The sequence below is a fragment of the Macrobrachium nipponense genome, chromosome 43 (genome assembly GCF_015104395.2).
Source record: "Macrobrachium nipponense isolate FS-2020 chromosome 43, ASM1510439v2, whole genome shotgun sequence".
NCBI classification, from domain to species: domain Eukaryota; kingdom Metazoa; phylum Arthropoda; class Malacostraca; order Decapoda; family Palaemonidae; genus Macrobrachium; species Macrobrachium nipponense.
The window spans coordinates 2,515,258-2,529,441 of record NC_061104.1 but is presented as its reverse complement, the minus strand read 5'-3'; the positions used below and the strand labels follow the sequence as shown (position 1 = coordinate 2,529,441).

General features: G+C 40.4%; 1 protein-coding gene across 1 annotated transcript in view; it reads left to right on the top strand.

Moving 5' to 3' along the window:
* Positions 1-4,276: 4,276 nt before the first annotated feature.
* LOC135213980 (large ribosomal subunit protein uL23-like) overlaps positions 4,277-14,184 on the top strand; it is a 29,720-nt gene continuing 19,812 nt past the window's right edge. Inside the window, exons 1-3 of the mRNA XM_064248058.1 lie at positions 4,277-4,420; positions 9,233-9,753; positions 10,028-10,155. Of these exons, the coding sequence (XP_064104128.1) occupies positions 4,408-4,420; positions 9,233-9,753; positions 10,028-10,155 (662 nt within the window). The 5' untranslated portion in view covers positions 4,277-4,407. The remainder of the gene's footprint in view (positions 4,421-9,232; positions 9,754-10,027; positions 10,156-14,184) is intronic.

Below are 14,184 nucleotides of genomic sequence, written 5' to 3'. Positions count from 1 at the left end.
TCTATTTTGGTTCTCAGGATCCCCATGAAGATTTTATATGATGCATTTGTTAGAGCAATTGGCCTTAGATCTTTGACTGTGGGGTTTTTGTTTTTTGGGCGTGAGTGTTGTTTTTGACTTAAACCAGCTTTTCTGCGTTTTCCTGCCTTCAGTATTTCATTTAAAACATTCTGCCAATTCTTTTTGGGGGGGGGGGGGGGAGGTTTGTTGGTTTACTTTGTAAGAGTAATTTGAACAGTTACTGGCTTCATTCCATCTGGTCCTGGTGCTTTTTTTGTCTTCATTTTCTCAAGTTGATTTTTTACATCTTCTTCTGTTATGTGGATTTCTTCCATGGGTCTAATCTCAGTCTCTGTTTGGTCATACACTCCATGCATATGTTCTCTTAAAGATATATGGCATTTCATCTGCTGTCCTAATCTTTTCACTATTGCTTCCATGTCATGTTTGTACTGTTCTTTCTTGCTTTGATTCCATATCTCTCCTATTTTGTTTCTTCTTTTTGGTGGGTATATGTTTCCCAGAATTTACCAGCTCTTTCCCTAGGGTTTTCGTCCTTCATCTCTTGCTTATTTTCATCGAAATATTCTTATCCATTCTTTTCTGATGTGGTCTTTTCCTCTCAGCATGTCTATATATTCCCAGATTTTCCTGTGTCTGTTTTTATCATTCATTATCTCATTTCTAATCTTTTCTTCATATTCTTCATATGCTTTCTTTATTATTATCTGTACTTTTTGTTTTTGTTTAAGATATGCTTCTTCATAGTATCTTCTTTCTTCTATACTTGTGGCTTTCCTTTTTAATTTGTTATATACCCTTCTTTGGCTTATTTCTTTCTTTGTTTCTTTGGTGACCCATACTGGCTCTATTTCTTCTTGCTTTTCTGTCTTTAACCTTCTTTTGATTATCTTCTCTAAGTTATTTGTTTTTGCTTCATTCATGTTTCTTCCAATGTTTCTTCAACGGGTTAGTTAGATCTCCTTTTCTGTCTTGTTGGCTTACTTTATACTTTGATATATTCAAGGTATTTCCTGGTAGACTCTTCTGTAACTTTCAAATATTTGATTTTCTTTTGTTTCATTTCTGAATGTTTTCCTTACTTTAGTGTTCATTTTGAATTGGACCTTTATGAGGTGATGGTCTGATAGATCATATTCATATTTTCCCTCGTCTATCTCCATACATTCATATTTTTATACATATTTTGGTTGACTGATAGGGCAAAGTCTATGGCACTGTTCTGATCTCCTCTACTCCAGGTTACTCCCCCTTTGCAGCTGGGATCTCCTTTAATAGCGTTAAATCATATTTTTCCATCAAGTCCATAACATATTTTCCATTTTGGTCAAGTTCTTGTGTCCCTAGGAAACCTAAATGCCCATTGAAATCCCCAAGGACTATCATAGGCAGGTTTGTGGATTTTTCTATGGCTACATGTAAGGCGTTTATTATTCGTTTATTTCTTTCTTTATTACTAGTTGACATGTAGACCAGAATTATGTTGAAATATTGTTGTTCTATAATTAACCTTTACTATAAGAATGTTCTTTGTGTTCTGACTTTTTCTTTTTCTATCTGGTATCTCTCCTTTGTTTCTGTACATTATTAGTAGGCCTCTCCTTTGGTGTCATCTTCATCTCTCATTGAGTCTACCACTCTGATGCTTGTTGGAATAGTAATTTTTGCTGTTTAAGGTGTGTTTTCTGTATGCACATAATTGTGTTTTCTTTTGTTATCTCCACTAGCTCGATTATTTTTGCTTTTGTCAGTCCTTGGTGGTTTATAAGCTTTATTTCAAGATTTCTTGATATATAACTCGGTCTTGCTCCCTATTTTTCGCTTTCTCTATTTACAAAATGCTTCTACCATCTAACCCTTTATCTATCTTTTGCAAAACCACTTTTTTCTTTCTAGGTCTAATAGTCTAAGATTGTTACTAAAGTTACTTCCTACACCTACCTGCCCTAAACTAATTTCCCTTCTACTTCCTCCCTCAGAGCTCTTAACATTACTACTAGATATTCTATTTTGCTCCTAAATCTAATTATTTACACTCCTAAAATATTATTACTCCCCTATCTCTAAAATTATTTACAATTCTATCTACTTTACATTTTCCTTTCCTACCTCTAACTCATTTGTACACTTCTAACAATTCTTTTGTTTTCTATCTATATTCCTCTGGACCTCCTTTTTAGAGCATTCTAGTCGTCTGAAAGTTTTCTCTTCTCTTCAGCTCTCCCTTACTATGAACCATCCTTCCTCTTTGTTATCCTGCTTTTTCTTTAATTCGGATCTTTAATATGCTATCTTTTTCTCTTTCTTTAGCAGTCATGTCTGGAACTATAGATATTTTTTTGTAAAATAAAATCCTTCTTTGCATTCCTTAGCAGTCTGGAACTTTTAATATGTTCCACTTTTCCTCTCATGGCTGAGTTTCACTAGAAGTGGTCTGGGCCTTGATCTGCCTATCGCCTCATTGTTTTGACCTTGTTGCAGTCGTGGCCTACCTAACCTTACTACATCTTTAATATTCCATTCATCTTTATTAAGGTTAAGTTCTTTTGTGAATATTTCTTGCACCTCTCTTCATCTAGCTTCAAGTTTTCTGTTTTCCTCTCTGCTATATGCTCTGGCAGGTTGAATATTGTAGGTTTTTCCTTCCTTCTGTCTTTGTCCTGGGCCTCTCTTATTTCTTCCTGAATTGTTTCCCTTATTCTACTGCTGCTGAGGATCTCTTCTTTATGTCTTTTGCTAGGGTTTTTTCTTTAATGTCCTTAATCTCATCCTTTATGTCTTTGACTAGGGACTCTTTAATGTCCTTAAAGTCCTTAAGGGTTATTTCTATTTGCAGAAGTCTACCTTTAAGCGTTTGGTTCTCTTCCCTGAGTTCTTTGATCTCTGTATCCATTCTTCTGGTCCTGACACTTACTACAATCTGCACAATACCATTTTATTATATCTACAGCTCTCTGAATCCCAGCATACTGATCATTAGTGATATTGGCGCAATTCGTATGAAACATTCCCTACATTTGTCGCATTCTAACGCCTTTTGTTGCCTACCTACTTCCCTTCTACACTGTGGGCACGTGTCCCCTGAATTTTGGTGAGGTTCTAGCACGGTTATCAACTCCACCTACGCTATCTCGGTTACTCCTAGATCCTGCCATTTCTTATATATGCCCTAGATATGCAAAAAAAAGTAAATCAATGTTGCAATACTTGCTTTGTTCGTTGTGGTCACGTTTTACTCAGAACAAACACAAAACAAAGGGAGTTTGGATTGCTCTACTTGAATCTCACAGTAGTCGTCTGAAAGTTTTCCCTTCTCTCCAGCTCTCCCTTGCTTATGAACCATCCTTCCTCTTTGTTTTCCTGCTTTTTCTTTAATTCAGATCTTAATATGCTATCTTTTTCTCTCTTTTTAGCAGTCATGTCTGGTACTATAGATATTTTCTTGTAAATATCCTGCTTTGCATTCCTTAGCAGTCTAGCACTCTTTAATATGTTCCACTTTTCCCTATCATTGCTGAGTTTCACTAGAAGTGCTCTGGGTCTTGATCTGCCTATCGTCTCATTGTTTTGTCCTTGTTGTAGTCGTGGCCTACCTAACCTTACCACATCTTTATTTTTCATTCGTCTTTATTAAGGTTAAGTTCTTTTGTGAAAATTTTGTTGCACCTCTCATCTAGCTTATAGTTAAAACGAAATTTCGAATAGCACAGGATGCCTGGAACTGTGTTCGTAGATTGAAGCGCTTAGGAACCTGAAGCCTAAAACTATATTCCCCGCATTTTATTTATTTGATCGTTAATATAACCCTTTGAAAAATATGTTATATAAATTAAATGACAGTCTAAATAGAAATCTATCTAAAATAACTAAAGCTCTTGAAACATAAAAAAAACCATACGCTATAGGTCGACACAAATTATAGCGATATTTCCAAGAACAAGACGCCAGTCAACACCAAATTATAGCTGTATTTTTTCATTGTATTAATTGAATAGCTAATTTAATGCTTTTGAAATATAAAAATATCATAACTGAAGTAATGTTACGAATCTCAAAATTATGAAATTAAAGCCATCCCCCCCCCCCACCCCCCCCCCCCCCCCCGTAAACAAAAAGAAGAAGAAACCACGCGACAATCGACATGAATTCCAGCATGATTTCCTACTATTGCAATATAAATCGTCAACACAGTACTTTATAAGTACGAAATATGAATGAAAGAAAAAAAAACAGTCTAAATCGAAATCTATCGCAAAATTATAAAACTAAAGGCCCCGTAAACAAAAGGAAGACAACGCGCAAGTCGACCCTCCTCTGTCAGTCGGCCATTTCCACGGCGCATGCGCTGACGACGTCCTTTGCCCAGTGCTTAGAGCAGCGATAAACATGCCGCCCAAAGGTGAGAAGTGAAAAACATGAGAATTTCGGTTGTTTGCCACGTATTATTGAGCTTGCTGTGCTTAAGTGGTAACCAGTAAGGTTGATATTACCTGTAAGTGTTGTTAAGTGCCGTCGCTAAGTGTGATTTAAGTGCGTAAAGTGGAGATTTGTAAGTGTCACTTTGGGGAGCACGTGTGCCTGTGGGTTTGTTTTGGCCTATGGGCGAAAATACGGGCCTTTTTTAATCCATATTTAGTCTTGGTTTTGGGCGTCGTAGCGACACCAGTATGCCAAATTATAAATAAAATTTATAAATAAAACTTCTTTATATGGTCACGAACCCCGCAGAAAACGACACGACGACGCTCGTCGTTACGGTTACAAAAGGGTCATATTTTCCTTTACGTTTCTTATGTTTGGCCCATTTTAGACGTCTGGCGACGCCAGAATATCTATTATTATATAATAAATAGATAAGTACTTTTGATTGTCGTTTAACTGTGGCATATTATCCATGAAAACGACAAGAACGACCTCTCGCCGTTCGGGGCATAACGGGAAAACGACGGTCAATCTGGTCTTGTAGTTTACCGAATTTCTCCCCCTCAATTTAGACGTCATGGCGACGCCAGTTTCCCAAATATATTAATAAATACGTTAAAGTGAAGGTAGATCCAAAGTAAATTTAACTTTATAATTTAGCTATCCTTGAAAGCGACTAGAATGACCGCCTTCCTTCTACGATACCGCCGGAAACCCGTTTGTGCACGTCAGCCCTCTTCCTAATAGTAACGATACTCGCATTCATAAACGGCCTAAGTATAGTTTATAATTTTATTTAATCATTCATGTTTATTCATTTTAATGTCAAATGTCATTTTCAATTGGTACCAGCTACAAGCTAGGTTCCTAGTAACCCTGGTTAGCCTAGCCTATAACCTATTTAGCCTACTAGCCATACCCAAAGCCTAGAAATGGACATATTTTACTTATTTATATTTATTAATTTCAACCTATAAAATATCTTAGTGTAGAGGTATTGGCTACTTGGCATGGCTCCTAGTATCCCAGTCTAGCTGAGCATAGGGTAAAGTGCCACATGGCCTCTACCGTAACGTGATCACCTTCCCAAAAATGGACTCCTTTAACACGTCCTGTAACCCAGGATAGACATTAGTGTAAAAAACCGCATTGCACAGGGGTGAAATGTACGATCAATGTGTACAACCCCAAAAAAAGTACATTATAACGCGTCCTGACATCGGAGATGGGCATCAGACGCGACTTGTTGTTGGTGAGAAACGGAGCTAAAGACCTCTACTCCGGTGTCAGGACCCGTTATAATGTACTTTTCTTGGGGTTGTACACATTGATCATACATGGTCCACCCCTGTACCATGCGGTTTTTTACCCTAGTCAAAGAGCCAACGTCCATCAAAGGAACGCCTTGATTCCTCTACCTTCATCTTGAAGAATTTTTTCTCCCAAGTCACAAATTAAGGCCTTAATTTTTGTTTTGATATTCAGGAAGGTGATCACTCTATGGTAGAGGTCGGCCATTTGGTAGATGATCAGGTTATGACATAACAAGCACCTCTCCCAGAACATGGCCACTTCTTGAAAAAGCACTTGAATTATCCCATTATTTCGTAATTTAGGAGAAAACACTTCGAGAGCAGAGTAGAAGTCTTGGTGTGTTGACTGGATGACCACGTTCCAGGAGAGGTGGCCGCAATGTCATGCCCTGGTCATTTACCCTAGTTAGGATACTCAAACCTCGTAGCCTTAATGTTTGTTATAGATTATAGTCATTAAAGTCTTCGTGTTTTTATTTTAAGTGTAAAACATCCTAAAAAGAGGTGTTTGCAATTAGCGCTCCTAGTAGACTTGTCAAACTTATTGTAGACCCATTGACGACTTTTTCTATTTAGTAAGACGTGAGAAAGGGTATGCTACCCCAGGCTAGTTGATGAAGGTTGCCAAGCATACCCTAAGCTAGGCTACCTTTGAGTTGAGTTGGTTACAGTAACCTTAGGTCATCTTCACATCTTTCATTATAAAAAATTATAATTAACTGATATAGATTTAATTTTTGGGTAAAACTAGACTGCTACTGCTTCCTGGTACCTGACATTTGCTGACCTGAATATTCACTGCCTTATGTGTATGTAGGCTACTGTCTTTTATGGCGTTTAGTGTAGAACGAGGGGACAGGTTCTGCAGATGCAAGCAAACCTAACCTTGACCTTCGCTAGAATGCCAGGTCATGACCTAACCAGACCTTACTTCCTACCCTCACTTGAGGTGCCATATCCTGATCTGAGCAGGGCTGGGGAACCCCCCCACCCCTCACCCCTCCTCCCCCTTGTAACGCTAAACAGGGACAATGGCCTTCGATTTCATTTGGAGATGTGTAGTCGTCATTCTGCAAAGTATGCTTTTTATGTTTTTGCATTTATTCCCAAGGGCTGGTACTGAATAATATATATTTTGTACTTGAATTAGTAGTGACTGAACCATAGGGGTGGGATAGGCTAGTAGTGCATATTTGAGTTTTACCCCCAAGAATACCATAGGCTAGCCTAAAATCGACCTACAGTGGGCCACTGTAATTCTTGGATTGTGCTGTTGCTGGTCTATATTTATTTGGCCAGATGCTTGCATTGTGATAGCTCTTGATTAACTTGTAGGCTGTCGACCCCCATCCTAGCCTGTAACATCCACAAGAATGAACAGTGTCTCATTGTAAGTCATGTGCAAGTTACTTGTGACCGTTATCCTGTCAATTAAATGTGATTTTTTTGGCAGCTTTCAAAGAATTTGATATGTTTCACCTGATTTTGTTTACAGTTTGATGTCTGACTGGCCATGATCCTCAATCATGACCATTTCAGTTTAATTTTGTTCCCATTTCCATCCATTTCATTTTGATTTTTTCAGATGCTCCATTGGAAAGGCCAGGCCAGTTGGTTTGGATAGGGTCTTTGGTTTAGGCTAGAGGATTCAAATTATGCTTAGTTTGGTTGTCGCCATACAGTTGATAGATGATTCAGGTTTGAATTTGTCATTGGTTACGTTAAACCTTTAATTAGATTTGATTTGTTTGTGGTTTTGCCAAATTTTTGAGAGATCTGTAGTGGTCTGCTAGGCATTTCTACCACTCAGGTCTGCCACTAGGCATATAATGGGAACCATGAGATTTTGGAGGGTATGAGAACTAGATATATATATAGTAAGAATTCTTAGATAACCTTAAGTGTCAGGATCCACCTAACATGAGAGCAATGTTACTCTCCTGAGAAACCTCCGCCCACAAACCTGCCCCGAGGATAGCAAAGGTGCAGTTTGACTAAACAATAACTCAGCATTATAAATACTGACAGTGGTATTTGAGTGGCATTAAAACAATGAACGTGCCTCTCTATAAGATCAGATGCAAAGAAAAATCATTCAAAAATCAAGTGCATAACTTGACCCACATGTACCAGCTATGTAATGCTTTTGGCTTTGTTGAATTTCCATCTTCCACCCTCTCCTTACATTGTTTCATAGTGCAGGTGCAGTGTTTTCCTCTTGCTGCTCTTTTAATACATCCTTACTCTGTTTCTTTTTTGCCACTGCATGATCTCATGGGTCCCAGAGATTTTTAATTGGCATAAATGTTAAATTTCTGATTCCAAATCTACTTGACCTTAACAAGCACATACTCAAGATGTCATTCTCCAAGGTTTCATTCCATTTACCAGCTATTGGACATCACATAACTTGATAACTTCCTGAATCTTGGCCTTTTTGTGGTCATGCCTCAATTTTTTTTTTTTTTTTTTTTTTTTTTTTTTTTTTAAGTATTGCCCACACTTGTTGCCAAGACTCTTCGAGGCCTCATGTGTATAATGGAAATTTTTGCTATGTATAGGGTATTTGTTCCCACATGTTAAACAAACCATCGGTTCTTTACATAAGGAAGTTCCCGAGTAAAGGACCTATGGTTTGTATAGTTAGGAAAAACACAGTTTACTTTCAAAATTGTAATTTTATCAGTACTCTGTTCCAATTTACCCGGTATGTTGTTGTTAGTCTTTCTTGAAATTCTGTATCTGAAAAAAAAATGTAGGAATAAGATTTAGAGATGCTTTTTTTTTGGATGTATTTGATAAGCAACGAATGCATTGTGGGACTGCAATTCACCTTGATTAGTTTTGAATGGTCGTCTGGGTACAAAAGATGCGCAGGAAGGCATCAAGCTATGCAGATTTACATGAGAATAACAAAAAATAAGGCAGATGGTTATGTGATCCTTAATTGAAGGATGTCTTAAAAAAATGTAAATTTTCTTGTAAATTTAACAACTTGACAGCCAGATATACATTTTCAGATTGAGGCTGCAAAGTTTTGATTTATTTGCAATTGTCTTGACGCAGTAACCAGGATTTAATTATAGTACTTAATTGTAGTTGGTGGAGGTAGTTCCAAATAAGATGTAAATTACTCATACTTAATGCTAAGGAGTGGAAATAAATTATTTGTGGTCTCATACCTGCTGACAACTCGGATCTATTGTTCGTGTTAACAGCCAATTTATTTTACCATGAGCAGAGATCATGCCAACACAAGTTGCAACAGGTCCATGATGCATTGCCATGTGGAACACTGGACGTTTTGCGTTCTGACCAGCAATGTACATGTCTGAACACATTAAATTTAATATACAAAGTAAATTCCATGTCTAAGGCTAATAGTTTTTGATAAAGTTTTTTATAACGTGATATTTAGTTTTACATCTGTTTTGATACTTCCTTTGTTGATCTTAATATTTCTTAATTATTCGCAGACGAAAAGAAGAAAAAACCCAAGCCTGCTGCGGCAGGTGGTGCCGCAGGCGGAGCAACAGGTGGTGCCACTGGAGGAGCGACCGGTGGAGCCACTGGTGGCGGAGCCAAGAAGACCCCCAAACCAAAACCTGATGCCAAGAAGGCAGGCGGAGCAGCGGCTGGTGCCGCCAAAGCTGGCAAGCCAGCAGGTGCCGCAAAACCAGGCGCCAAGAAGGACAAAGGTCCAGCTGGAGCGAAGAAAGCAGGAGCCAAGAAGGCTGGAGCCCCAGGTGCCGGCAAGAAGGGTGCACCAGGAGCCAAGAAGCCTGGAGCCCCAGGTGCTGGCAAGAAGGGAGCACCAGGAGCCAAGAAGGATGCAGGAAAGAAGGGAGCCGTAGCTGGCAAGAAGCAGCTGACCAAGGGAGGCAAGAAGTTAGATGCCAAGAAGCTGAGCATGGCCGCCTCCAAGGGCAAGAAGCTTGCAAAGGGCAAGGGAGGAAAGAAGGGCCCTACCAGGAAGGCTGCAAAGACTTCATTGAAGGTAATAGCCCACAAAGAATTTAAATTGACCATTCCTCTTAGGGTTGTAGTGCCATCAGTGCACCTCATGAGGTTCACTGTAGGCATTACTTGAGGTTCTTTCGAGCATCCCTTCAACCCCTAACTGTAACCCCTTCCATGCCTTTTACTGTATCTCCAGTCCATTACATTTGACTGCTGAGTCTTCTGACTAGATAAATTGTCCAGTCATCTGATTGTCCTACATAAAAATAGTGTTCCTTTACAGTCGAGTGATTCCTTCCTTTTGTTTCCAGGTTGTAAAGGGACGTTTCGGCATTAGAGTAAAGAAGATCAGGACTTTCGCCAGATTCCGTCGCCCCAAGACCTTGAGACTGCCCAAGAACCCCAAGTATCCCCGCTTCTCAAGACCAAGAAAGAGCAAGTAAGTCTGAGTTTTAGTTGCACCCACTTTTAGCCATTAAACCCCTTCTTTCGGGGTGGGTGGGTGAGCAGAATGTAAACATTGCGTTTGCTGCCGAACTGAATCTCTCGGTAGTGACTCAAGTTTTGGAGGGGTGCCGATCGTAAAAAATTTGCCAAAAATACACTAATCAAGACAGGCTAATGAAATTGATTCAGTATTATTAGCACTATAATAACGCATATTCTTTGTTAGTTTTATCATCCTACAGGAAAATAAATGATTTTATGAAAAAAAATGTGAAACTCGGTGTCCTTGTACAAGGGACACTGGTGGTCGGTGAGAAAACTACGGTCTTGAATAGAAATTCGGTCTTACAGAATGTTGGTATATCGCACCTGGAAACATGCACATAAAGTATTATCAAAATAGAACCGTAAATAAGCAACGTAATAACAAAAAAAAGAGCAAAAACTAAAGCGAAAGCCCCGCCAATAAATATTGAAATCGCAAATTTGTTCATGAAACTTACCTGTCAGATATATATATAGCTGTATTTCTGAAGTCCGACAGAATTTTAAAAAACCTTCCGGACACACGCAGTGGTCGGCCAGGTGGTTAGTACCCATTCCCGCCGCTGGAGGCGGTATCAGGAACCATTCCCATTTTCTATTCATAATTTTTTCTGTCGCTGGTGCTGAAAACACCTGTTTTCAGTACCTCCGTCTTAGGATTTTGGAAACTTCATTGCCGCTAAGTATCCCAATTGTCTTTTGATTTATTTACTTGGATTTGTAGGATTTGTGGCTAGGCATACGCTATCTTAAATTGATTTTGAATTTGATTCATTTTTGCATAAAATATCTGAATCTAGTTAGGCTAGTTTTCAGACGGGGGTTCGTCTGCAAAGATAGGGTGTGGCTACCGAAAGCTTCGGTAGATCCGCACTTGGTATGTACGAGGGGTATGGGTCTTCCTTCGTTTGTTTGAGATTTGTCATGTAAGGAGTGTGAGACTTTGTCTATTCCGTAAGGAAGACGTTATGATTCGTATGTACGCATTAATCAGTAAACATGTTCTAATTCCGTAAGGAAGACGTATGATTCGTATGTACGCAATTAATCAGTAACAAAAGTCAGGGTAGTGAACCTGCTAACCTTCCTGTAAGACTTTATTTTGCCTAACCCTGTAGTATGGCCTACGGGCTATGAATATGTCTACGAGAGGTGCTCGCTCTCCTTCATTGCTGTGAAGTGCTACTTCTGTAATTGTTACTCCTAACCCTGCAGTGTTGCCTTCGGCCCTAAGCATGTCTGTAGAAGGGAATTACCCTTTCTCTGATACTCTTTCGATTCGTATCTTAGAATCGAAAGTGCTTGCTTTAGAGAGTAAAAGTGAAGTGCAGTGATACCCCTTGTGTAGGGTAGGTGCGTCAGATCGGCCTCGTTTCGCCTCTAGGCCGGGACCTCTGCTTGACTCCCAGGACCCGGGGAGGGAGCATGTCGAAAGACCGAAGGAGGGTTACAAGGAACCCCCACCGATCTGGCGTGCCTTCGGCAGTTTCTGATGAAAATCCCCAGACTGCCAAGTGCGTGCGCGTGCACGAATCCTGAAAGATTGCTTCTCGTCCTCCGAAGCGTCCTCCCCATGCAGGGGTTGGAGCTTTTGGAAGGACTCGCGCCCTCTAAATAGAAGCTTTATATAGAGAGGCGCTTCACGTCCTCTCTCTCTCTCTCTCTCGTTATGCGTTTAGTGAGAAGTAAGAAGGCGAACGTCGCCTGAACTCGTGTCCGTCTTTCCACCGAGAAATACGTAAAAGAAGTCATAGTAGCAGGAGCTTTTGAGAGCGGACGCCCGGATGGACTCCAGGCGCGCGAGGGTGCACGCCAAGTGCGCGCCAGTGGACGTCGAGCGCGCTCCAGTGGACGCCGAGCGCGTTCCAGTGGACGCCGAGCGCGCGCCAGTGGACGCCGAGCGTGCACCAGCGCACGCCAGGTGTGTCGCCTGGCTGAAACGTTTCTGTTGAACTCTTCAAGCTCTTGTTTCAGATATGGGCCTAAAGATGTTTTACCTCTACCTCCGGTGATACCTTCTACCTCACCTGCAAAGATGTGAAGTAGGCAGTGCTTCGGAGGAAGTTTAAAGTGAACAGACAACTTCTTCAAAACCCAGCAAGACATCGGGTTTCGTGAATCAAGAGGTCTCTGTCAATTAATATTGCTTTTCGCATAGGTGGTGGAGTTAAGGAAAGCTCAAGGGAAGATCTTGCGTTTTGCTCTATACCGCAACCTTTGCCATTCGGCCAATAAATTTAAGTTGCCACTACCGCAGTCAAGACTTTGCGATAAGGCAGTTACGGGTTATGTAAGGCTCGATGTCCTGCACGTCAGGACTCTCGGCAACGTTCAGTGGGATTCTTGCAAAGGCACTCATCAAAAGACGCTCTTCAGGAAAAGCGCAAGACAGGACTTCCTTTGCCATACTGCCAATAAATTTTAAGCTTTAGCAGGCATTAGGTTGTGATACGGGAGAGGAAGCTGGTTGGAGAGTTTTCTTCCTCTTCCCAGGATAATTTTGCAAGCTTTTTAGCCCATCTGAAAGGGTTTTTCAGATGGAATGAGGATTTTGTTAGTTTCTAGTCGGGACTACCGTGCCGAATTGAAGCATCGTCCGTTCTCAACCTGCCTTAAGCCCCAGTCCCTCTTAACAGGATTTCTTGCCCTTCCTCGTTTGAGACGGGAATCGAAAAATTAATTAAATGCTTTAGACTCCCTGGATTACGTTTTGTCCAATTCAGTGAACTTTCCCCCATTGACTCAATATACTTTCGTTTTTGTTCAAGTAAGTGGGTATCCCCTCATTGACAAAATATCTCTTTGGTCCCCGTAAATGGGTTAGTTTCCATTGACAAACATCTCATTAAGCTTGATATTGCCGTAAGCGAAATAAGCTCTTATTGACAAGATTCGGAAAGAGCTCTCATTCGTCATGTTCGCAAGATGTTCGGACAAGAATAGACTTGTTAGAACTACGTCAATTGCACGCTTATGTCCAGGCTAAGCATAAGAAGCTTGAGCATTGACTGCTTCGATTCCTTTCTTAAGTTTTGTTTCTGAAACTTTGGCCTTGTCAGATAATGTATGGTAGTCTGTATTTCCGAATTCCAGCTATATTATATATGTCTGACCAGGTAAGTATGCAACAACACTTTGTGGATATCAATTTCATAATTTTGCCTTGCGTTATTTTACTTCTGGTTTGGTTCAATTGTCATATCGCTTGCTGTAGTTACCTCTTGTCGGATGGCAACCGGAGGAGGTCTATTGGTCTATTTTGTAAGGACATTTTAATCGTTACTACCCTGCAGCCTTCCAGGAGTTTTCCCGGGTTTTCATTTTAATCCGTTTAACCGTTTTATGGTAGTGTTCTGACGACACAAACGCATCTTCGATTATTTATTTTAAGGCGTTGTCCTTTTTTGTTTGCGCTTAAAATATACCAGCTTGAGAGTCCTTTCGGCTCAAAAAACAAAATAACGGACCTCTTTCTTGTTCGTAGAATAGGTAATCTGGCTAACCCAGACATACAGTTAAGAGTACGACGTTCGTAAGGCTGCTGGCTGCTGCTGTCACGTTTGTGTCTGTCTTCCGTCCCCACCGAGCCAGTAACAGATCGGGACGCTGTCATCCCCGCCGTATGTTACTCTCTCTCTCATCGCTGCGGGATTGACTGACTAACCGTATCTCCTGTGCTGGCCGTTTACGTCTCTCCTGGGGGCGGGATTGACTGACTAACCTGTAAACCTCTGCCCTACAATCACGGACTTTAGCCTAAGATTGAGGGGATTTTCCTTTACCTGAATGAATAACCACGTTGCATTCGTTTTTGGCCTTACTTATGTTGTCAACAGAGTTTATCTCTTAATCCTTTTCGGTGCTCGTTTTAACCGCACGTTATAGAACTAGCGAGTCTGACCGCAACATTGCACTTTTATATGCTCTCCTGCTTAGGCAAAGCGCAGCCTTATTAGGGTGAAGTAAGCATACTCCG